This window comes from Excalfactoria chinensis, chromosome 17 (genome assembly GCF_039878825.1).
Source record: "Excalfactoria chinensis isolate bCotChi1 chromosome 17, bCotChi1.hap2, whole genome shotgun sequence".
Classification (NCBI taxonomy): domain Eukaryota; kingdom Metazoa; phylum Chordata; class Aves; order Galliformes; family Phasianidae; genus Excalfactoria; species Excalfactoria chinensis.
Genome location: NC_092841.1, coordinates 4,234,813 through 4,258,127, shown reverse-complemented (window position 1 = coordinate 4,258,127; position 23,315 = coordinate 4,234,813). Strand labels below are relative to the sequence as shown.

The 23,315-nt window shown below is 54.7% G+C and overlaps 1 protein-coding gene across 2 annotated transcripts; it reads left to right on the top strand.

The window, feature by feature from the left end:
- Positions 1-1,754: 1,754 nt before the first annotated feature.
- ITGB4 (integrin subunit beta 4) lies at positions 1,755-23,220 on the top strand. Of its 2 annotated transcripts, XM_072352045.1 has the most exons (42): positions 1,755-2,327; positions 2,636-2,675; positions 4,527-4,663; positions 4,790-4,872; positions 5,321-5,422; positions 5,722-5,926; positions 6,300-6,396; positions 6,482-6,653; positions 6,789-7,052; positions 7,494-7,583; positions 7,675-7,797; positions 7,910-8,077; positions 8,320-8,396; positions 8,541-8,752; positions 8,980-9,083; positions 9,208-9,306; positions 9,541-9,667; positions 9,777-9,896; positions 10,041-10,147; positions 10,391-10,424; positions 10,860-11,048; positions 11,264-11,367; positions 11,643-11,701; positions 12,185-12,208; positions 12,297-12,445; positions 12,521-12,700; positions 13,207-13,355; positions 13,526-13,730; positions 14,285-14,445; positions 15,004-15,184; positions 15,307-15,444; positions 16,038-16,220; positions 16,413-16,544; positions 17,474-17,674; positions 18,541-18,699; positions 19,225-19,398; positions 20,129-20,278; positions 20,759-20,947; positions 21,160-21,315; positions 21,638-21,802; positions 22,112-22,225; positions 22,586-23,220. In XM_072352045.1, exons 2-42 carry the CDS (start codon positions 2,665-2,667, stop codon positions 22,726-22,728), a joined length of 5,637 nt encoding a protein of 1,878 aa, XP_072208146.1. In that variant the 5' UTR covers positions 1,755-2,327; positions 2,636-2,664; the 3' UTR covers positions 22,729-23,220. The 2 variants fall into 2 exon arrangements, with proteins under 2 accessions (XP_072208146.1, XP_072208147.1); XM_072352046.1 differs by lacking the exon at positions 17,474-17,674.
- Positions 23,221-23,315: the final 95 nt, after the last annotated feature.

Below are 23,315 nucleotides of genomic sequence, written 5' to 3'. Positions count from 1 at the left end.
TCTCTTGCCAAGGCTTGGCTGACCACCACCTGCACCAGCTCTGTTCCAGCTCTTCATCCCAGCTGAAAACAAACCCAAAGACTCCTTGTCCTCCTGCTGAGCACTTACCCCAGCACGCTTAGGCACTAATGTTGCAGAATAGTTTCCCATCTCTCAGCCTTGCAGTGCACAATGCTCCTCCCAATGTTTATACCCAACTTCCTTCCTTTTGTTCCAAGTGAGAGCCACGCACGCTGGTGCCTTCCAATATTTGGCCTTTGTTTATTTGGAACTGCTCTCTGCCTGGGGTTGGGCTCGTGCCTTTGTTGCCAGCAAACAGCGAAGCACCAGGACTTCACAAGGAAAGGTTTTTTGAGGCGTCCGTCTGTCTGTCCTCCATATAAAGCAGCAACCAAGCCAAGGGCCTGCCTTACAGGGTGCCCATACACAGTGAGTTCACCCATGCTTGTGCCTTCTCCTCTCTGTGCAGCTGCTGCATCATTAGAAGGGGGCAAATGGTGACCGTCCCTTTGCTGCCAGTTGGGGCCAGTGGATCCTTGTAAGTCTCACCTACCCAACCAAACCAGGAGAAAAGGAGAACTTTCCCTAATCATTCCAACGCATCAATGTGGTGAGGTGCCCGTTTGGTCCTGTTGTCATAGCAGTGTCCATCCCTGGGTAGGGTTAGGATCTCTGCCTGGGGACAGAGGGGGGGGGTTGTTTAGCAGAGATTTCCCCTTCATGTGTATGTGCTGATGGCATGGAGCATCCGTGGCACAAATATGGATGCACATGGTTATGCTGTGTTAAGGAAAGAGAATGTGGGAGGACTTCATCCTTTTAATTACCTAGATAATTGCATTAAGCCTAATTTAGTGTAATAAATCATACGCACATGAATAACACCAAGCATTCCTTAGATACGTACAGATAGTCTATAGGATATTGCCAGTGCAGCAAATGGATGAGGAAAAACACCTCTGTCTTTTAGCAGTGTGTGCCCAGTTCAGAATGGGAACTGCTGTGCATTGCATTGCATTGCATTGCATGGAGCTGGTCTGGAGATGTCCCAGAGCTGGTTCACAGTGATAGAAGGAGAGAGGGAGGAGGTTCTTTAGAAGCTGGCAAGGATGGGATATCTGCCAGTGCTTTAATGCCTTTAGCATGAAAACCTTCCTTATATCCAAGTGATGGCGCCGTGGGTCTGAAGGTGGGAGCAAGGACACTTGGTGGAGGTAACACCCACCTGCCCTGTGCAGTAGTCAGTGTCACAGTCCCGGTGGCAATGCTGCATGCAGTGTTTGGAGTGGTTAAACACAAAGCAGACAGTCCCCAAACCCCACATATTCAGATCTTTCCTTTGAATCTGAGCAATGACCTTCCGAAAGTGCAAGGAAAACACCGAGCTTGCCAGACTGAGCTTTGAGAAACAGGGAAATACTGGAGCTCGAGTGTCTGTGCCATCCTCGGTTTCCCCCGTTTCCCGTTTGCTGTGACTTTTGACGGTGCAAACACGTCCTCCTTTTTCCTTGGTTTAACCCATTTATTCCAGCTTCGTTCTTTCTCCCAGCGAAAGGAATCCCGCTGCTGGGCGGATCAAAGCTCCAACACCCAACCTCCGCCCTTGTTGGGCAGCAATGCCACGGAGGGACGAGCCCTGAGCCCCACCAATAAAGCAACCGGTGATAAACGCAGCCCCTTCCCAGGGCCGGGTCGCTGCCCGCTGCCGGCTCAGCCCTTTTCCTTCGGGATGGGGTTGCGTTGCACGGGGGGAGGCAGCGCGGCGGCTGCGGGGCTGTGCCTGCCCGTACAGGTGTGCGCGGCGCGGAGGAATGCCAACCACTGAGTCACGGCCCCCTCCCACCCGGCCGGCATAAAGCCCGGCCTCACCTGGGCACGGGGCTCGGCACAGAGCTCAGCGTTCGGCTCGTACCTCCGCTCCTCTGAGCGGGCACCGAGGGATGGAGGAACGTGGAGAACGAGGTCAATCTTTGGGCATGTGAGCCCCGCGGGACGGAGGTTGGCGTTTAACCGGAAAAGAGAAAGGGGACAGAAAAATAGAGAGGAGGGAATTAAAGGAGGGAGGGGGGGAAAGAAAAAGGAAGAAAAAGGCCCAGCCTGAAGCCGAGCCGGTGGCAGCGGAGCAGCGCGTTCCTTGCTGCTGCTGGAGGGATTCCTTGGCTCGCTGTGCGGGTGCTGCTCTCCGGGTCACGGCGGAGGGTTTGGACGCTGTCAGCACCGGCGTTAACGAGGTTGGTGGAATTAATTCATCCGCGCTCCGTGCCGTTGGGTTTGTTTCTAAGTTGGCGGTGCTGATTGACTCGGGGGCGGATGGAGGCGCGGGGCAGGTGGGCTCAGCTGCGTGCGTTTCCCTTTTCCCTTTAGCAATAGCTGCGTGCTTTCTGCTGCCTTGTTTTGCTGCAAGCTGCGTTGCTCGCGCCTGGGCAGTTCTGCTGTGCAAAGCGCTTTTCCTTTCCAAAGTTATTTGGTGGAACAAAGCTGCCCGGGGGGGGCCATGCCTGTGCCATTGGGACGGCGCACAGCCTGCAGCGCTGCTTGCTGCTTTTGGAGACGGTTCCTTACAGGTTTCAAAGGTTACAGGAGGAAAGTCCTCCTGGGGAGGCACAACTAAGAGCTCACGGAGTTTATTTTGCAGAGCAGGTCGTTGGCTGCAAACCCTGTGAAATGCGGGTCAGGTTGGTGCTGCTTTTATGGGGGTTTGTCCTGGTGGTTCCCAAGCTTTGGGAGGTCTCTGCATGTGTCCACCTGGGCGTTGGGTTCTCCCTGGCACAACACGGGGTGCTCTTCCAGCTGCCTCCCACCATCATCTCCTCCTCCATCCCGTGGGGTTCCACTGCACCCTGGTGAGGTCTATAGCTGCAGGGGGGAGATCAGGCTGTGTTGGGGCCCTTGTCACGCTGTTCCCAACCCCGTGGGTTGCTTTGATGCTGGGCTGGATCCCTGCAGACTCCAACGTCCTATGGAACAGAGGACAGGGGTGACACAGGATCATGCTCTGAAAGAGGGGGTGCTTGGATACATTGAGGCTGCTGTCCCTGAAGGAGGAGTGAGCCGACAGTCCTGTCCAATGGGATTTCATAGGTCTAAATGCAGCAGATGGCTGCTGTGCTCATCCCAACCTCAAAGCTGTGCAGATGAGGGAGGGTACGTGTGAGGTTTGAGACATTGGGTTCCCATTCCTCAGACATCTTCCCCCATCTGTCCCAGGGCTGTGCCCAGCTGCAGCTTCAGCCTTCCCAGTACCAAGCTGTGGGGGGCAGGTTCTGCTGGCCCAGCTGGTCCATACTCTGTTCCTCCAGTGGTTCTTTTGGAGGAGGTCCTTTTTGCTCAGGTGTGAGAGGTGCAGCCTGGGGGTTCCCCGGTGCTTTCCAGAGCTGTGTTGGCTGTGCCAAGGCAGAGATGGGTGCTGGGGGCAGAGGAAGAAGAGCAGGAGGAGATGTGGTCAGGGAGGGGTTGGAATCAGCTCCACTTTGTCCCCTAATCCTTCACAATTGAGCAGGTTTATTTTTTTATTGTCATGAAAACCCAATCGAGGGGTGGCAGCTTTTCCCAAGTGGGTTCCTGTTGGTGACTAGAGGACCTTCAGGGGTCCCTTCTAACTCAGATGATCCTATGATGTTATGGCCACTTTATTCTGCTTTTACCCTGAGCACAGACGTACTGGCAATGCGGGGTGGGATTGGCCCTGCCATACACTTCAAAGCTGGCAGTGCACGGTGCACCAGGATATCGACACCGAGCTGTGCTTTATGGCTGCTTATCTCAGCTCTCAGAAGGACGTAACTGTGTCGGTGTACCCAAAGGCCAGGGAGTGCCGTGGTGACTCTGCCTGGGCTCGTGGGTAGGAGAGGAGCTGGGTCTGCACCATAGGGCTGAGCTGAGCTCTGGTCCCTGGAATAGGAGAATTTTCCCTGTTTCTGCAATGAGGCTGTTGCCACGTACCCGGCTACTGTGTGAGCACCCAGAGACCCACCAGCACTGCTGCTGTCCTTGTTGCCACAACTTCTGCACATGCACAGCTTTGTGCGCTCACTCAGTATGTTTCTATGGGTTCTGTTGGGACCTGTGCAAGGGACCCCTGTGCTCTCCAAACCACGCAGCCTCCTGACAGCTCCTGGCAGCCCAGAGCTCCGGGTCTGGCATTTCCCAAGACCTCACCCTCTGTTTGTTGTTCAGCCATCCTGGAAACTCTTACTGCAATAGGAAATAGCGGGAGGGACGGTGCTGTGTTTTGCTTTGTGTGGGGGGGTGCAGGTGGCCACTTTGCTCTCTCCCAGGACAATCCAGGGCTGGACACGATCACTGCTGCTCTCATGTGTGGAGGATGCTGGGCTCTGTTTGGCAGTGGGGTGGCAGCCACCCTGCTCCAGAATGGGGACTTTGAGTCTCTCACATGTGCCTGCATGGAGCACGGGCTGCTCTTGGTTCTGTTGTTGTGCCCTGCCATGCTCAGAGCAGGGATTGTGCCCATGCTCCAGCACCTGGGCACACCGCTGTCCCCTATTCAGATGTTTCCCTCCCCCCAGCCCAGGTTTTTCCACCGCTCAGCATCCCATGTGTTGCAGGAGGAGGAGGATGGCCACGCTGCCAAGGCCGTGTATGGGGCTGCTGCTGCTGCTGCTGGCCCTGCTCTGCACCACCGTTCTTGGCCAACGGAACAGAAGTGAGTGCAGCCTTCCTCCACTCACCCCAGCAAAACCTCCGACTCCCTGGGAATAGGGTTGGCCTTTGCACCTCTCGTCCTTATTTATTTTCTGCATTCCTTGTGCTGCAATCTTCCCCCTTCCAGATAATCGCTGTGTGCAGAGCCGGGCAAAGAGCTGCACTGAGTGCATCCGCGTGGCCAAGGAGTGTTCGTTCTGCACTGAGGAGGTGAGGGCAGGCAGGGATGTGGGGGGAAGGATTGCCCGTGGGATGGAAGGAGAGCCGTATCCCAGTTGCTCCCATTCCCCGGTGTGCTGGGGGACACTGCTTCTTCTGGGCAGCACTTGTCCCCATCTCTCTGCCCTACGAGGGCTCACCAGACCCAACTGACTCACCCAGGACCCCATTGTGCCCAACCTGGGGGGCGTATTGAATCGTAGCATCATGGGATGGTTGGAGTATGAAGGGACCCTAAAGGCCGTCTGGTGCCAGCCCTGCGCTGAGCAGGGACACCCACAGCTCCATCAGTGCTCACAGCCCATCCCCTGACCTTGGATGTATGCAGGGATGGGGCATCACCAACACCTCTCTGGGCAACCCGTGCCAATGCTTCACACCTTTTTTGTTCTTTTTGACTTATCCTGGTGCTCTTAACACTGCTCTCGTGACGATGCAGAGCTTTGAGGAGCCGCGCTGTGACCTGCGGGAGAACCTGCTGCGCTATGGCTGTGGGGAGGCCAGCATCGTCTACACGAGGGGCGAGATGCGCACTCAGCAGGTGGGCACTGCAGGGACCCCAATCCCCAGATGTTGGTGTCAGCTGGGCACACGTGGGCATGAGGAAACTGTTGCTCTGAGGGCAGGGAGTGGGCTCATAGATTCATAGAATGCTTTAAATTGGAAGGGGACCCTTCAGGGCCATCTGGTCCAACTCCCTGTAATAAACATAGACACCCACAGCTCCCTCAGTGCCCCATCCAGCCTGACCGTGGGTGTCACCAGGGTTGGAACATCCAGCATAAGTTACCTACCTGCAGAGGTGGAGTCCATCCCATTCACCCTGCTCTTCCTCCACAGAACATCAGCATCAACACGTTCCTGCAGAGGACCCAGGTGGCCCCCCAGGCCATGTTCATGCGGCTGAGGGCTGGGGAGGAGATGAGCTTTAACATGGACGTCTTCCAGCCCTTGGAGAGCCCTGTGGACCTCTACATCCTTATGGACTTCTCCTACTCAATGTCTGATGACCTGGATAATCTCAAGAGCATGGGGCAAAACCTGGGTGAGGGCTGGGAGCTCAGGGTTCCCTGGTAGGATAGAACTTCTATTAGTTTTTTGGTGCTGCTCTGTTGGGTGGATCCTTCCTGGCCCATTGTGTGTCCTCTCTCTGCCCCATGAGGTTGTTCTGTGCAGTGGCTTTGGCATCTCGAGCCTGTAGGCATGGGTTGTGTTGGAAGCTCCTGCCTTGGAAAGGAGCTGCCGAAAGTGCTGAAGGTTTCTACTCCAAAAAGACAAGATCTGAGCTCAAAGAGTTTAAATCCTTGGAGTCCAGTCTGAGATGTGATCAGCAGAGATGGCACCCAGGAAAGGACCCCTTTCTGTGGAGCAGCAACCTAATGGGCTTATCCTCTTTCACATCTGTTCCTCTCTCCCAGCCGAGTTCCTGCAAGCCCTCACCTCCAATTACACCATTGGCTTTGGCAAGTTTGTGGACAAAGTCTCATCCCCACAGACAGACATGAGACCTGAGAAGTGAGTAAGGTTGGGGGGCCGTACAGGTAATGCAGCTCCCATTGGGCTTGCTGGAATGCCTCTTTGCCCTCCTGCTCTCTCACAGGCTCCGTGAGCCATGGAACAACGCTGACTCCCCCTTCTCCTTCAAGAACGTCATCCGCCTGACCAACAACATCAACTACTTCAGCCAGGAGCTCAGGAAGGAGCGCATCTCTGGAAACCTGGATGCACCCGAGGGTGGCTTTGATGCCATCCTGCAGACTGCTGTTTGCAAGGTGACAGTGGCAGGGACACGGGAGGCGAATGGGCAGCGTTCTGGTCTTAATGAGTTGGGTTTTCCAAGCTCTACCGCTGACCACAAATGCTGTGTGCTGGGCTCAGAAGCAAAAGTCCCTTCTCCCCCTCTGTAGGACAAGATTGGCTGGAGGAAGGACAGCACGCATTTGCTGGTGTTCTCCACTGAGTCAGCCTTTCACTATGAAGCTGATGGCACCAACGTCCTGGCAGGGATCCTGGCGAGGAATGATGAGGAGTGTCACCTGGACACCCATGGCACCTACGTGTATGACACCAAGCAGGACTACCCCTCAGTGCCCACGCTGGTGCGCCTGCTGGGTCAGCACAACATCATTCCCATCTTTGCTGTCACCAACCACTCCTACAGCTACTACGAGGTGAGGGAGCTGTATGGGATCACCTTTCTTCTGGGACCATCTCTTGCTCCTCTCTGGTCCCTGAATGCTGAAGCAATGTCTGTCACTTTGAGTTTGTGCCGTGGCTTGTCAAGCTCTGGTTTTGGTTGTGGGAAGCCCCGAGATGTGTTGTTGGGATGCAGGAATCTGAGCTCCTAGGAGTCTCCTTTGTTTGTGTGAAGACACAGAGATGGAGAGCAATTTATGTTGGAAGAGGAACATTTGGAGGTGTCTGACCCACAACCTGCTCAAAGCAGAGCCCATTGGCATGTGCTTCTTAAGGCCTATGGCAAAACCTCAAGCTGAGCTGAGAACATCCCAAGGAGAGCTGTGGGGTCACTGTCACAGACAGCGCTCAGGAGGGGCAGCGGCTGGACCTGCCACCATGGTGCCATACCTCAGTGTGCCCCTTTCTCTCTGCAGAAGCTGCACAAATATTTCCCCATCTCTGAGATCGGGGTGCTGCAGGAGGACTCATCCAACATCGTGGAGCTGCTTCGCACAGCCTTTGAGGTGATGGTGCTCTGCAGGGCTTTGCTCCCAGGGTGGGATGTGGTTTCATCGGGGCTGAAAAAATCACTGTGATCCCCTTTTGTCCACCCAGCGCATCCGCTCCAAGATGGACATCCGAGCTGACTTCGTCCCCAAGGCTCTGAAGACGGAGTTCATCTCCTCAATGTATGAAAAGACAGAGTCTGGGTCCTTCCACATCACCCGTGGGGAAGTGGTAGGTCCCTGGGAGGGCTGAGCTCCTGCCTCATCCCAGCTTCCTCCCTCCTGGGGGGTGTTTGGTGGTGGGGTCACTCCCCCGGGCTCACCCACCTGCCCCATCCCTACAGGGTAAGTTCCAGGTGCGGGTGAAGGCGTTGGAGCACGTCGGTGGGCAGCACGTCTGCACCCTCCCTGAGAAGGACCGGCAGGGCATTATCCATGTGAAACCCACCTCACTGAGCGACAGCCTCCAAGTCCAAGCCTCTGTCGTGTGTGATGTGTGTCCCTGTGAGCAGGTGTGTGCAGGCTGTGCTTGGCCAATGAATGAATGCTGGTCCTGCTTGGCTCTGGGCGGGAGGTTTGGGGTTCTGGATCGGGAGGCCCAGGGATGCTGCTTTGAGCTCACGGTGTGCTTGGTGCTGCTGCAAAGCTCAGATTCACAGGCAAAGCCTTTCCTTTGGCTTTGCCTTCTGATGCCTGAGATGGCTGTGGGGGAACCGAGCCCACCCAGCAGCACCTCTTCCTTATCCCCTTACAGCAACCAGATTTCCGCTCACCCAAGTGCAGCTTCCATGGGGACTTCATCTGTGGGCAGTGCATCTGCCACGCAGGCTGGTAAGGACCTCACCAAGCCTTGTGTCCCTCTGCCATGACTGGGGACATGGCGTGATGCTCACATGTGCCCTGAGGGTTCTTCTTCCTGGGCGCAGTTCCCATGCTCTGCTCCTACCCCTCTCAATGTCACCCCCTCCCCACCAGGCGAGGGGACACGTGTGACTGCTCCCCGGCCTCGTCCCCCAATAATGAAGCCTGCATCCGCCCTGGGGATGTGGAGCCGTGCTCGGGTCGGGGCGAGTGTCTCTGTGGGAAGTGTCAGTGCTACCCCGAGGACCTGATACAGCGCTTCGATGGGGACTTCTGCCAGTACGACGTGCTGCAGTGCCCGCGCACCTCCGGCTTCCTCTGCAATGGTGAGAGCCATCGAGTGGGACTCAGTGATTCATATGGATCCCTTCCAACTTGGGATGTTCTGTGATCCTTATGGGTCTTATCCACGAGGATGAAGAGCACGTGATGGGTTTGGGGGACTCTATACTTACACATATGCACGGAGATGGGGGCACGCTGTTTACACCCAGGCTCAGGGGTGCAGCCCATGTTGGGGTGCCATGCAGTGATGTCTCCTCTCTCTTTGCAGATCGTGGTCGCTGTTCCAAGGGTGCCTGTGTGTGCGAGAGCGGCTGGGAAGGTCCTGGCTGTGAGTGTCCCACGAGCAGTGACACCTGCATTGACAGCAGGGGGGTATGTCCCAAGCACCCATAGCAATGTCCCAGTGCTGGGGACACTGGGAGCCAGCAGCAAAACCCAGTGTCACCACCGGTGTGTGGCTGCTCTGTGACACCCACTGTCCCCTCTGCTCCCCCAGGGCATCTGCAACAACCAGGGGAGGTGTGAGTGTGGGAGGTGCATCTGTGACAAGGCATCCCTGTACACCAGCTCTACCTGCGAGATCAGCTACTCCCTGGTGAGGTTCTGCATGGGGCTCTTTGGGTTTCTCACTTCTCCTTCCCAGGGAGAGCTGCTGGGGAAGGAGTGCAGAGATCAGTGCCTCAGATTCCCCACTGCTAATCCCTTGTGAAGAAAGATGGCTCAGTTGTATTTTGGGAAGGCCAACTGATGTGGGTGCTGCAGTGCTGGGGATGGGATCTCTGCAGCCTGCTCAGCCCAGAACTGATCTCCTCCATCTGCCTCTGCCCAGGGCTTCCAGGCCATGTGTGAGAGCATCAGGGACTGTGTGCAGTGCCAGGCCTGGGGAACAGGCAACAGGAAAGGGAACTGCAGCACGTGCCACCTCCATGTGGAGATGGTGGAGGAGCTGAAGAAAGGTACTGAGATGCAGAGACATGGGATCTGCCTGCCCTATGCATGGCCTGGGGGGGGAGTTCTAGTCCTGGTGACCACAGCCTGATGATGGTATTCCCAATCTGTTTGCAGAGGAGGCCAACGAGCACTGCTCCTTCCAGGATGAAGAGGATGACTGCACCTACCACTACACACTGGAGGGAGACCCCAGTGTTCTCCCTAATGCCACCGTCCAGGTGCAGAAGAAGAAAGGTGAGCAGAGAGGGGGCAGAGCTCTTGCTGGGCAGCACTGCTCACTGTGAGCATTGGGAGAGATGCTCCCAGGCTGAACCTGGCTGCTCCATCCTCGCCTCCCCTCCAAGCTGATGCGCTGCTGGTGCTGCTGTTTGCTTGCAGAGTGCCCTCCTGGCAGCTTCCTCTGGCTCATCCCACTGCTCATTTTCCTCATCCTGCTCCTGGGGCTGCTGCTGCTGCTGTGCTGGAGGTACTGCGCCTGCTGCAAGGTGAGTGACACCCAAACCCAGCCCACCTTTATCATAGCTGAGGCATCATCTCTGCCTCTTGACTGTCATCCAATACCACTGCTGTGAGTTGCAGTGCGACTTCCCCCACTAAAGGGCTGCCAGGCTAAGATCACCTTCCAGAGCCCCATCTGTCCCCACTCCAGCACTAAATCCTCCCAGCTGAAGATGGGTCTTTCACCCTTGACTACAGACTGACTGTGTGTTTGGACATTTCTTTTCTAGGCTTGCCTGGCCCTGCTCCCCTGCTGTGCACGAGGTATGAGCCCTTTGAAATGGGGTGGGAGAGGGGTATGTGGGGTCACTACCTTCTTGTGGGGGGATACACTCAAGTAGGCATCCTCCTCCTCTTCCTGTCTGGGTTGGGAGGTAAATCAGGGCAATGTCTTATCAGAGGCAAGATACTGCTCATCCTCTCTCCCCCACTGGAACCCCTCTGCTGGTTCTCCAAGCTGGCTTGCATGCTGTCCCCATTCTTGGACACCCTCACTCTTGCCACCAACTTAATGTCCCCATTGTGCTCCCAACACCCTCAGCTTGGTGGAAGATTCTCCAGGACAAATCCCTGCTCTTGGGGAATTGATGGTTGGCATCCACTGCACCCAGGAGTTGGACACGATGATCCTCGTGGACCCTTCCCAACTTGGGATATTCCATGGTTCTATGGTTATGTGACTCTGCCCCTGCTCTGCAGGTCGCACTGTTGGCTTCAAGGAGGACCACTACATGCTCCGCCAGAGCCTCATGTCCTCAGACCACCTGGACACCCCCATGGTCCGCAGTGGATCCCTCAAGGGTCGGGACACCGTCCGCTGGAAGATCAACAACAACGTCCACAAGCAGGGTTTCACCTCCCACGCTGCCCTCAACCCCAAAGACCTCAGTAAGTGACAGATGTAAGGAACAGGGCCTGGAGGAGATGTTGGAGGACACAAAACCCTGATGGTTGCCCCCAGTAGCCAAGATGTCACCTCCAAACCCATTGCGAGGCTCTTCTGGGCTGGTGCTGGATGGGGTTTGGCTGTTGGCGAGGTGTGATCTGGACACCATGCATCCAGCATTGGCTGGGTTCTCAGAGTGGGGAATTTCTCCTTCCAGTTCCCTATGGGCTGTCGCTGAGGCTGACACGGCTCTTCACACAGACCCTGGTGAAGCCGGAGAGCCGTGAGCGTGAGCAGCTGCGCAAGGAAGTGGAGGAGAATGTAAGAGTCTGGGCACAGTGGGGCTGGGGATGGGGCTGGGAACCTTCCCTGAATGCCCATCCTTGAAAGGAAGAAGTGACTTTCCCTCTTTCTGCAAGGAAGCACAAACCCTCACAATTATCAAAGCATCGCATTGGGTTTGCTCCAGGTGCAGCCTCTAGCTGTGTATGGGGGTCAAGCTAAAGGGTCATCTCTGTTTTGGGTGGGGGGAGAAGGAGAGGACTGGGTTTGGCTCGGGGTGATGTACAGCTGCAAAGTCCCTCTTGGTCCTACAGCTGAACGGTATCTACAAGCACATCCAAGGCTGCCACAAGGTCCAGCAGACCAAGTTCAGGTAGGTCACTGGGGGAAGACCTTCTGTTTGGGGTTGGGGTACCCCAGGGCCCTGCCCAAGAGTGATGGGAAGGGTGTGAAATCTGTGGTGTGGGATGGGACGTGGTCTGTGAGCCATTCCCAGTGCTCACATGGTGCTCAATGGGAAAATTCAGCCCTGTGCGCAATGAGGAGTGCCTGCTGCAGTGTGGGGATGCTGGCACTAAGCAGGGAGCACCATCCCCTCCCTGCGGCTCTGAGCAGCTGTGGGTGCCCTGTGGGCTTGTTCCTCACTGCATTGGGAAACCTAGGGCTGGAGGGAGCAGCCTGGCAGGAGGGAACATGAAACGGGGCTGTTGCCTCTGTAGGATGGGTTGGCATTGATCCCTATGGCTGCAGCCCGCAGGGCAGCTGCTGCAGCTCAGACATGTGCAGGGCTGTGATTCATGCAGAACTTTGTCTCCCCAAAGGTGTTACTCACTCTGTTTCTTTCTCCCCCTCCCAGGCTGCAGCCCAATTCTGGGAAGAGGTGAGTGGAACTTCCAGCCTTCTCCTCTGCTGCTTTCCTCTCTAGCAATGAGCAGGTCTCATTCAGCACTTGCCTTCCTCTCTTCCAGGCAGGACCACACCATTGTGGACACGGTGCTCACCGCCCCTCGCTCTGCCAAGGCAGAGATCATCAAGGTCACTGAGAAGCACGTTTCCCACGAGGCTTTCAATGACCTGAAGGTTTCACCAGGTTACTACACTGTGACCTCTGACCAAGGTATGGAGCAGAGCTGATGCTGTGCCCTGGGCAGAGGGGACGTTTCCCACCTTCCATCGTTATCCCTTCCCCCAGATGCTCACGGGATGGTGGAGTTCCAAGAAGCTGTGGAGCTGGTTGACGTCCGCGTCCCACTCTTCATCAGGGAGGATGATGATGATGAGAAGCAGCTGCAGGTGGAGGCCATCGATGTTCCCACCGGCATCGCACAGATTGGGCGCAGGATTGTCAACATCACCATCATCAAGGAACAAGGTGAAGGGTGGTGACCGTGGCATGAGATAAAGGGCGGTTTGTATCTGTGTGTCCCATGTCCAGATGGACTTGTGGTTTGTTAGGAAGGTGCAGTCTGTGTATCTGAGCTCCCATAGGTCACAAGCCAAAGACTGCTATCTTCAGCCACTGGGGTCTGAACAGCAGCATCTTTTAAAGCATAAGAAGTCATTGCCCCTGGTGACAGAGACCAAAATATTTGACCACCACAATTTTCCTCTTACCAATTCTGTGGCAAGAGTTCCATGGGTTGGCCACAGGTCCCTGCAGTGCTTGGGGCAGCAGGTGAATCCACCAGCCCATGCAGTAGTATTTCCAATATTTATAGCTTTGGGTGGTAAAGAACTCCCCACTCATTGCAGGGGAGTTGGACCAGATGACCTTTAAGGGTCCCTTCCAATTCAAATGATTCTATGAACTCTCCCACTGAACGTTTGTACTGTGAATCTTTGTGCATTTACACATTTGTTCTCTCCTGCCCCTTCCAGCCAGCAGCCTCATCACCTTCCTGCAGCCAGCCTATTCCCACAGCCGCTTTGATAAGGTGGCCAAGATCCCTGTCCTGAGGGAGATCATAGACAACGGGAGGTCCCAAGTTACCTACAGGACCCGAGATCTCACTGCCAAGGAAGGCAGGGTAAGGATGGGGCTCTTGATCTGGGCAGGCACCAAGAAAGGAACCAACCTGCAGAAAAACAATTGGTTGGGTTTAAATGAGATATAGGCAGGAGAACGGAGACCCAAAGGTTGAGAACCATCTTGTGGGTGCTGTGGGCTATAACCGTGCACTACTCCCTTCTCCTCCAGGATTATGTCTTCACAGAAGGTGACCTGGTCTTCCAGCCTGGGGAGACCCGAAAAGAGGTGCAGGTCTCTCTGCTGGAGCTAACTGAGATAGACACCCTCCTGCACAACCGCCAGGTCAAGCAATTTGCCGTCGACCTCCTCCATCCCAAATATGGGGCCAAGATCGGCCGATACCCCCAGACCACGGTGACCATTGCTGACCCAGGTAGGGGCTGGCAGCCAGGTGCTGGGCAATGGCAGCAGGGGGTGGTTGACCCCCCTCGCAGGATCAGTCCACCAGGACTGTGCCAGGAAACTCCAGCCTCCCTCCTCCCTGTGAGAGCTGCGATGAAGAGCATCCAGCTCCGACCAGTAGATGTGGGTCTCCCTCTAGAGGCATTAGCGGGTATAGGTGGGAAGAAGATGGATGGTCTATGCTGCAAGAGTGCGTTCTTCCTTCCTTTTCCTTAGGGGTTTGAATTAAAAGCTGTACAAACAGGGGGAGAGGTGGTCAGCATTAGACACATTCAGCCAGAGCTGAAGGTTCCAGCTGCAAGAAGCAGACGGTGCAGGACAATGGGGGATCAGAGACAGACTTTGTGCCATCTTGCTGCATGGTTTTGGGGGGTGGCATCACCAAGTGGCCTCAGTTTCCCTTCCCTATGATGGGGATTTATCCTTCAGTAATGCCCAATGGCCAGGCAGTGCCAGGAAGATGCTCATTTCCTTTGTTTCCACCTCCTTGGAGGACTGACAGTTCTCTTTTCCTTGTGTCTGCAGAGGTGGTGGATGGTGTCCCCCCACTGACTGGCATGGGCCAGTTCACCCAGTCTCCCAAAGGCCGCCTGAGCGCACCCCTTAATCCCAGCGCCCAGGCTCTGAGCTCCAAGGAAATCCACTTCAGTTGGTTTCCTCCAACAGGAAAACCTCTGGGGTACAAGGTAAGGGGTGAGTGGATGGCAGGGGAGGTGTGGGTCCCTGTCATGCAGCTGTCACACCCATATTCCTTCATACTGAAGGGATGGGGAGAAGAGACTCATAGAAGGGAGTGAGTTCTTCCATCCTAGACCCTTCTGTAGAATCATTAAGATTGGAAAGATTACTAAGATCACCAAGTCCACCCCAATCCAGATGTGCTACATCTCCACAATTCACACCTCCATCCACCACATGCCTGGGCAGCCTGTGCCAATACTTCTCCAACCCTGATGACTGTAGGGTGGATGCGAGGCTTGCAGGAAAGTTTCCTGCTGGGCTCATCCCCTTTTCCATCCCTTGCCTTTGGGCAAAGTGGCAATGAAGGCCCTAGAGGGACACCTATGTGTTCTGGATGGGGGGACAAATGAGACAGTGAGGTCTGGAGGTACCACAGAGTGTTCTGACCCCTTCTTTTGGAGAGCTGCGCAATGCCCTAAGAACAGATAGAAGAGGATATGAGGAATTCCTCACCTATTACAGTGAAGATCTGAAGGAGTGATAGCTATTGCTTGTTTTGTCAGGTGAAATACTGGGTGCAGGGGGAGCCCGAATCCGAAGCCAACGTCATTGATGTCAAATCACCAGCGGCAGCGCTGAAAAACCTCTATGCCTTCTGCGACTATGAGATGCAAGTCTGTGCCTACAATGCTTTGGGTGAAGGGGCCTACTCTGACATCATACACTGCCGCACACTGGAGGATGGTGAGCATTCTCTACATAGCAGCAAACTGGTGTCCCTATGTCTGCAGTTTATGGAGCTCCAGGCTCCTGGTTGCTTTGCTTCCAGCTGGAGTGACCCAACCTCTTGGCTCTTGCCATTACAGTTCCCAGTGAGCCTGGTCGCTTGGCTTTCAATGTTGTGTCTTCCACCGTGACGCAGCTGAGCTGGGCTGAGCCTGCAGAAACCAATGGGGTTATCACAGCCTATGAAGTCAGTTACGGGCTCGTTAATGAGGACAACGGTAAGTAAGTTCTGGTCAGGGCAGCTCTACCAGTTGGAGTGTGCTTTCCACATCTGGTTCACGCTGAGGGATGTGGGTTAGTGGGCATGATGAGGGTGTGTTGATGGTAGAACTGGGCAATCTTATTGGTTGTTTCCAACCTAAATGATACTATGATACTAAAGCCAAAAGGGCTTTGAGGGCATTTATTGTGATAACTGGGATAAGAAGGAGGAAGAAGGAGTACAGCAAATCATAACTGAGGGTTTCATCCTGCAAAGTCATGAGTGCTCTCAATTCCCATTCATTTCTGTAGTGTTTTGTGTTGGTTTTTTGTGTTTAAAAACAAAGGGCACCTAGGGCTATGGTGCCATTTGGTGGTAGTAGTAGGAGGCTTCTGCTATAGGCTGATTTCAGCATTCAGTGTGGGAAATTCCCCAAGACAATGTCATGCCTGTCATGAGCATCCCAGACAGCCTCTATACCTTATCCCTGAGCCAAGCTGTGTCCTGACACCAAAACCCATCAATCCTGTTGGCCAAGAACATGCTGCTGTGGGGCTCTTTGTGCCTCGTGACCTCATGGGGGGGGGGTATGTGTACCTCTACTTACAGTCCCCATTGGCCCCACGAAGAAGGTGCTGGTTGAAGACCCGAAGAAGCGCATGGTGCTGATAGAAAACCTGCGGGAGTCCCAGCCCTACCGCTACATGGTGAAGGCCAGGAATGGTGCTGGCTGGGGACCTGAGAGAGAAGCCACCATCAACCTCGCTACGCAGCCCAAGCGTCCCATGTCCAGTGAGTTGCTGCCCTGTCTGGATGGGGGGCATTGGAAGTGCTGGGGGGGTTTCCTTCATCACCCAGCTGCTCCTCCATCCCCTGCCCTCTCCACTGTGCCGTTCACCCTGGGGAAGGCTGAAGGCCTGAGCATGGTGGATCCAGCATGGTTTTGAGCTGTGTGTCTAATGGCACCCCTCACCTCCCCTCCAGTCCCCATCATTCCTGATGTCCCCATCATTGATGCTGAAGGAGGTGAGGACTACGACAGCTACCTGATGTACAGCACGGATGTGCTTCGTACTCCAGCTGGCAGCAAACGTCCCAGCGTCTCTGATGATTCAGGTACGTTGCTCCAGGTTTTGCAAAGGTCACTTCTAACATTCACTTTCCTTAACAGCTTTCAGCAATGAGCTTCACTGCTCCTTTCCTCCTCACTGAGATGGGGGAGTCTGAATGGTGGAGCTGGTGGAGATCAGCACTTCCAGCCTAAATAGGACCACGTTCTAGCCAGGAGGCAATGGGAAACCTCAGTGTGGGGTGGTGGAGTTCTTCATAGCCTGCTGTGTTCATCTTCCTTGTCTGTTACTGTCTGAGTGGACCAACATTACCATTAGCCAACCAGAGCTGGCAAAGCACAGATCTGAGTTCTTTGGAGGCTCAAGGTCTCAGCCAAGCCAACAGGAGGGAGCTCACCAAGAGACGGGGAGGCACTGGGCAGGGGATTGGATCCCACTGGATCCCTGTGGCCTCTCATCTCTTCCTCCATCGCTTAGCTTTCAGGGTGAGGCTGGCTCCCTTGTCTTCTACAGTGGAACAAGGAGGGAAAGGCTGGCCATAAATTAGTGGGATCTGGAGGGTCTTTCCTATGGGGTTCTCCAGAGCCTGGGATCCAGAAGCAATTCCCAGGTCCTTGCAGAGAGCAGAAATAATGGGAACACCAAGTGTCTGACCATCCCGCATGCACGCTGCGGAGCAAGGAAGCCTCTCCTGAGCAGGGCATTGGTGTAGCAGGCTGCTCGTGACAGGCGTGTAGTGGGACTTCGACTCTCACTTCTTGTCATAATGGACACAGGGCTGGAAAACAGCCCTGGGGTTGAGGCACATCGTGCTTGTCATGTTCCCTCCATCTACCAGTGATGTGATGGTGCACCACCTGAATTCATCAGCCAACGGGTGCTGTTCCCCTTCCTAGCAAGCAGCATGAAGGTGGTCGGTGTCCCGCTCTGTCCCCTCTAGACCATGCCAACACCAGTGCTTACATTATCCCAAAGGCTCCCGATGGAAATACGTGCCGCTGCTGGGAGAAGACTTGGATCTTCGCCGCATCACCTGGAGGCTCCCACCTGAAACCATTCCCCGCCTCTCTGGCAGCAGCCACCTCTCCTCGGACACCGAGGGTCTCCTCCGTGAGGAGGATGGTGATGTGGCTACAGGCAGCCCCATGAGGAGCGGGACCCCCTGGCCCCAAGCAGGTGAAGGACGACTTCATATGGCACTGAGTGTCCTGTCTCGTCCTGCTCTGAGCCACGGGGCTGCGGCTGGGTCAGCCCCCTTCCTCCCCCTGTGTGCCCATCCTCCTGTTGGCGTGATGTCCACGTGCTGTAGAGTCTCAGTGTGTCTGTTCACCAGTGTCAAGGTAACCCCCATCTCGGCACGGACTTGGGAGCCTGCTAGCAAGTTGCTTCTACAAGAGGCTGAACCTTCGAGACACGAGCAAACTCAAATGATGCCTGGAAAATACTGCCTCCAGAGGCAGCCCCTCAATTTAATTAAGTGCTCTGAGCTCCTGGGGTGGATCTGCTGGACTGTTAAACAGAGATTTGGACTGGACAACCTTTAAGGGTTCCTTCCAGCTCAAATGATTCTATGGTAGCTGATCTCTCCTGGCCTTCTGAGGATCTGCCAAGGACCAGAACAAGGAAGCAGTTTGCATTTTAGATCCAATTGAGATGGGATCCAGAGAGAGATAAGGAGAAACCGCCTCCATAAAAGGCTGTTTTTCTTCTTCTGCCTTCTTTCTGAACCTGAAATTATAAACCTGCGCTTGCGTCAGAGAAGAGATGTGAGGGAACGTGTTGAGAACCACAAGCAGTGCCCCAGTGAGGCCGAGGTCTGGAGTTACCTTGGGCACCATGTGTGTCTGGTGCTGGTGTAGGGCAGCGTCTCTGTTTACCCATTTGTTTCCCCCTTACCGTGTTGGGTGACTTGTTCAAGACGGAGAGCTCCAGAACGACCTTCCAGAGCAACTGAAGCCAGGGCAAAGCCAAGGCAAAGCCATGGGGCCTGGAGCAAAAGTCCACCCTCAAATAGGCCCCTTACCATGTGCCTTCTTTCACAGAACACCTGCTGAATGGCCGCATGGACTACTTCTCCGGCAGCAGCAGCACACTGACCAGGACAGCAAACAGCAGCTACCACCAGCACGTGCACCAGGAACACAGGGTGATGGGGAGCTCCTCGTTGACCAGAGACTACTCCACCATGATGGCGGGGCACGGTGAGTATGAGGTGGTGGGGACTGCTCTTCCATTCCATCACCACCTTCAGATCCACACCCTGCAGATCCTTTTGGGTTGAGGTCTGTGTTTGCAGACAAAAGGGGTGGCAAATCAGAGAAAAGGCAGCTCATGTCCTTAGAGGTTGGACTTGATGGTCCTTACGGGTACCTTCCAACTCATCATGGTTCTATTATTCTACCACTGAGGGCTTTGATAAGGCTGCTCTGCTTCCAGAGCACTCTGGAAAGGGTGCCCATCCCTGACTTGGGAACAGAAGCTACATCCTTGTTTCCACACTGCAAAGCTCATGTTGTTGCCCCTCACTATGTCTAGCAGCACGATTCCCTTTCAGCTCCGTGCAAGAACATCAAACTGGTGTTGACAAGAGGCTGTAAAAACAACAACTTCAAATGTTGATCCTTAGAAACCTCTCTCTGTGCAGGAGTCAGCACCTGGGCTGAACCCACTCTGATGTTTTCAATGGCGTTTTTCTTTTTCTTCTCTTTCTCTACGCTGGTCTGTAGATTACCCAGGGAGATTCCTTCCTCCCATCCTTGAAGATGCTGGGAGGAGAATCCCACGGCCCAGGGATGTGGGTTTCAGGCGCAGGGTAAAGGTGAAGGGTTACTACCCCAGCACTGGCTGTCGGGATTGTATAATCATGACTGATGGCTCTGCCGGGATTTGCAAGTACATAGGTACAGCTTTGTCCAGTGCCTCCTTCAAGTCATGCATCCCATAACCAGCCACGCCGCTGGCCCTCTGTGAGCTACTCCCCATGGCTTTCCGTGTGCCACACTGATCTCCCTCCTGACCTGGCTGAGCCTCCATCATACAACCTTTCCATTTGCAGGAGACTTCAGCTGTGTTCCCAGCCATGTGGGCTGATTAACCCTCATCACTGCTGCCACCGTGCTCTAATGAGCTGATCACCTCATCGTCCCGTTGCTCTCCATTCCTAACAAGCTTCTTGTTCTCATTCTTACCCCACAGGCTTTTGGAGAACTCTTGGGGAGAACGTGGGTCCCAGCTTTGAGCAGTCCCTGGAGGTGTTGGTTTGGTTTAGCTGTGGATCAGGGCTGTGCTTGCTCTGAGGATGTCCACAAAGCATTTGGCAGGCTGGACAGAGAGCTTTGGGGTGAGCCAAGAGGGCAGCACACAGCACCAGGTCCCTGGGCAAAGGGCTGTGAAGCTTACCTTGCTTTGTCCCATGGCACCCCAAGGTCACAGGGCATCCCTCTAGGTGTGCAGAGTCCCCCTCCAGACAGACTGGCTTGCAGAGAGGACATGTCCCCATGTTCTCCCCACGTTCTCCCCATGTTCTCCCAGGACCATCAGGATCATCCCACGCTTGCGTGTGTTGCTGCCTCCTCTCACCCAGCCCAACTGACCCCAAATTCCTGCTGTGACCATCCCGTTTTGCTTCAGATTCCAGGTTCCCACTGGGTGTTCCTGACATCCCCACACGGTTGGTGTTCTCTGCTCTGGGGCCCACCTCTCTGAAGGTGAGCTGGCAGGAGCCGCACTGCGAGAAGGAGGTGCAGGGCTACAGCGTGCAGTACCAGCTGCTCAACGGAGGTCAGTGGGCAAGGAGGGGGCTCAGCTGGGTGCTGGGAGCTTCTGGTGTTGAAGTCTGGGCTAGATCTTCTCTTGGCAACGTGTTCTAGGTGTCATTGCCTGGGCTGGGGGCTTGGACCATATGATTTCTGTCACAACCACCATCTTAACCAAAGTTATCGTGCTTGGATTTTGGAAGAAGGACTGGAATATAAGAATGTATTATTTTCACGTGAAACTTGGGGCAGTTCATGAAAATGGGGTTCATGAAATTGGTGCTGAAAATCCCCAAGTTCTCAAGAGGCCATTGCTAGTCCCCAAGCAACATCTAGTCTTGCACTACCCGCTGGGTTGGCAAGGTGTGATGGAGGTGGCTTGGGAGGGAGTTCTCCAGCTCAGTTTTCTGGATAGTCTATTTGAAGTAGGACTTAGGAGGAAGCCACGGCTCTGTCTTTGTGCCTGCAACCCCACGCTGATGTCCCCCTTCCCTGTGTGTCCCAGGAGAGGTGCACCGCCTCACCATACCCAACCCCAGCCAGAACTCAGTGGTTGTGGAGAACCTGCTGCCCAACCACTCCTACATCTTCAAGGTGAAGGCACAGAGCGAGGAAGGCTGGGGCCCTGAGAGGGAAGGAGTCATCACCATAGAGTCCCAGGTGGACCCACAGAGCCCACTCAGCCCTGTTCCAGGTGAGACGAATGGGAAGCAGGGAAGGAGGCACTGATGCCTTTGTGGCTGTCTACAGTGCTGGCCTTGCTGTTTTCTCCCCCCTAAACTCATCCTGAGTGCTCCTTTCCTCCCTTTCATTTAGAAGTGGGATCTTCTTTCCCATGCACTCCCCTTCTTCTAGCTGTCCAAATAGCTGAGACCTCCCTGCTTCATTACATATATGCTCTCACAGGTTCACCCTTCACGCTGAGCACACCCAGTGCCCCTGGACCGCTGGTTTTCACTGCCCTCAGCCCTGACTCCCTGCAGCTCAGCTGGGAACGACCACGCAAACCCAACGGGGCCATCCTGGGTTACATGATCACCTGCGAGATGCTGCACGGAGGAGGTACGGTGTCAGGCTGAGGAAAAGCAGTTACCTGTGCAGAGAACAAGATGCCTCCAGCAAAGGCAGTATAACAGAAGTGGTGGGAAGGAGCCATAGCTCAGTGCAGCCCAAATCCAATGGGGGTTATTGGATGAGGGCCAGCACTGTGCTGAAACAGCAGAAGTGGGCGGTGAGATTGCATTGCCAGTGTATGGCATAAAGTTTAGGGGAAGCTGAGACATCAGCCAGCAATAGAGAATGTTTGCGTGTCCACCTTCTTATTGAACACTCACTGGGTGATTTCACTGGGGACTCTCACTTGTCGTATATCTGTGTGCATTAGGGGAGCCCAGGAATATCTATGTCGAAGGTGACAATCCAGAAACAACTCTGACTGTGCCCCACTTGAATGAGAACGTCCCATACAAGTTCAAAGTGCAAGCCAAGACCACTCAGGGTGTTGGGCCGGAGAGAGAAGGCATCATCACCATTGAATCTCAGGATGGAGGTATGGATCCACGTCCTTCTGGAAATGCAGAGATAAGATCTCAGAGCAGAGGATGTGCCTCCTGGGCTCCTTTTCTGAACCACTCTGAAAGCCACCATTCTGGTGGTGATTCCCATTTCCATCATCTCCATAAGGAAGGCAATGCTGTGCTTTGTGAGCACTGTCCCTGTCCTGCAAAATGCACTGAACGTGGGGGATGACAGCAAGAAAAACCTCCTGATCTGATTGTTGGTCCCCACTGAATAGGGTTGAGATACTGGAAGCTCCTTTTCAAGTCCTGCCTCATCTGTCCCTTTTCCTTCTCCTTAGGTACCTTCTCCCAGTTCGGAGGGCAGCAATACACGAGAGAGGTGTACAACTTCCCCACAGAATACTCCACCAAAACCAGCATCAGCCATTCCTCTCTGGATCCCCATTTCTCAGGTAGGGACCAGGGGAAGATGTGGTTCTTCCTGCAGAGATAATGTGATGACCTTCTCCAGTTATATCAGTGTGGCTGTCCCATGTTGTCCCCTCAAGTTCGAGGACTCGCAGGCTCATGCTGCAAGATGGGGAGTCTGGGAGCTGTTAGGAAATCCTAAGCTGCATCACAGGGTCAGCTGGGGGTTAGGGGAAGGTTCTGCACCAGAGGGTGGTGGGCATTGCCCCAAGCTATCAGAGCCCAGGGCCATTGCTCTCTGACATAGGGCTTGTGTGTTGCTGTGTGGGATCAGGGATTGGACTCGGGGTCCTTTTCCATCTTGGGATGTTGTGTGTCTCTATGAATCCATCCTCTCGTTGCAGACGGCGTGCTGATGACTTCCCAGCGAGTGGAGAGTGCCAGCAGCACCCTCACCAAACAGGTCACCAAAGAGTTCATCAGCCGCACCGTGACGTCCAGCGGGACCCTCACCAAGCAGGTGGAGAGGCAGTTCTATGAGGCCTGAACTGGGGCAGCAGGACACTCCATTGGGGCTGGCAGAGCCTTGTAGGACCATCCAGGAGGGCTTCCGCTCCTCAGCACCCACCCATCCAAGCGCACCTCCTGCTGCAGATATTCGGGTGCCTCCATGTCTTCATTCTCCCAAGACAAACTGAAGAAGATGATTTACTCTCAGGTGCTCAGTTTAGAGAGGAGGATCCCTGCTGATGAGATCCTTGTTTATAGACGGTCACCACTTACTGGCACAGCTGCCCAGGGAGGCTGGGGAGTCACCATCCCCGTAACCATTCAGGAACCATGGAGATGGGGCACTGAGGGATGTGGTCAGTGGGATGGGATGGGTTGGGGTTGGACTGGATGATCCCCCTGGTCCTTCCAGCCTTAACACTTAAATGATTGTCTACACTTCCCACCTTTGCTCTGGGCTCTGTGGCAGCTTGGCTGTCTGCTGGAGATGGTTGTTTGGTTCTGTTCTATGAGAGCTGCAAGGTAGTGGGTCAGGGTGGCCTCTGCTTTCTTACTGTGCCTATCTGTGTCTGTCCTTCGCTGCTAACACTGGTACCACAATAGCAAAGCATACCTTTCCATTTG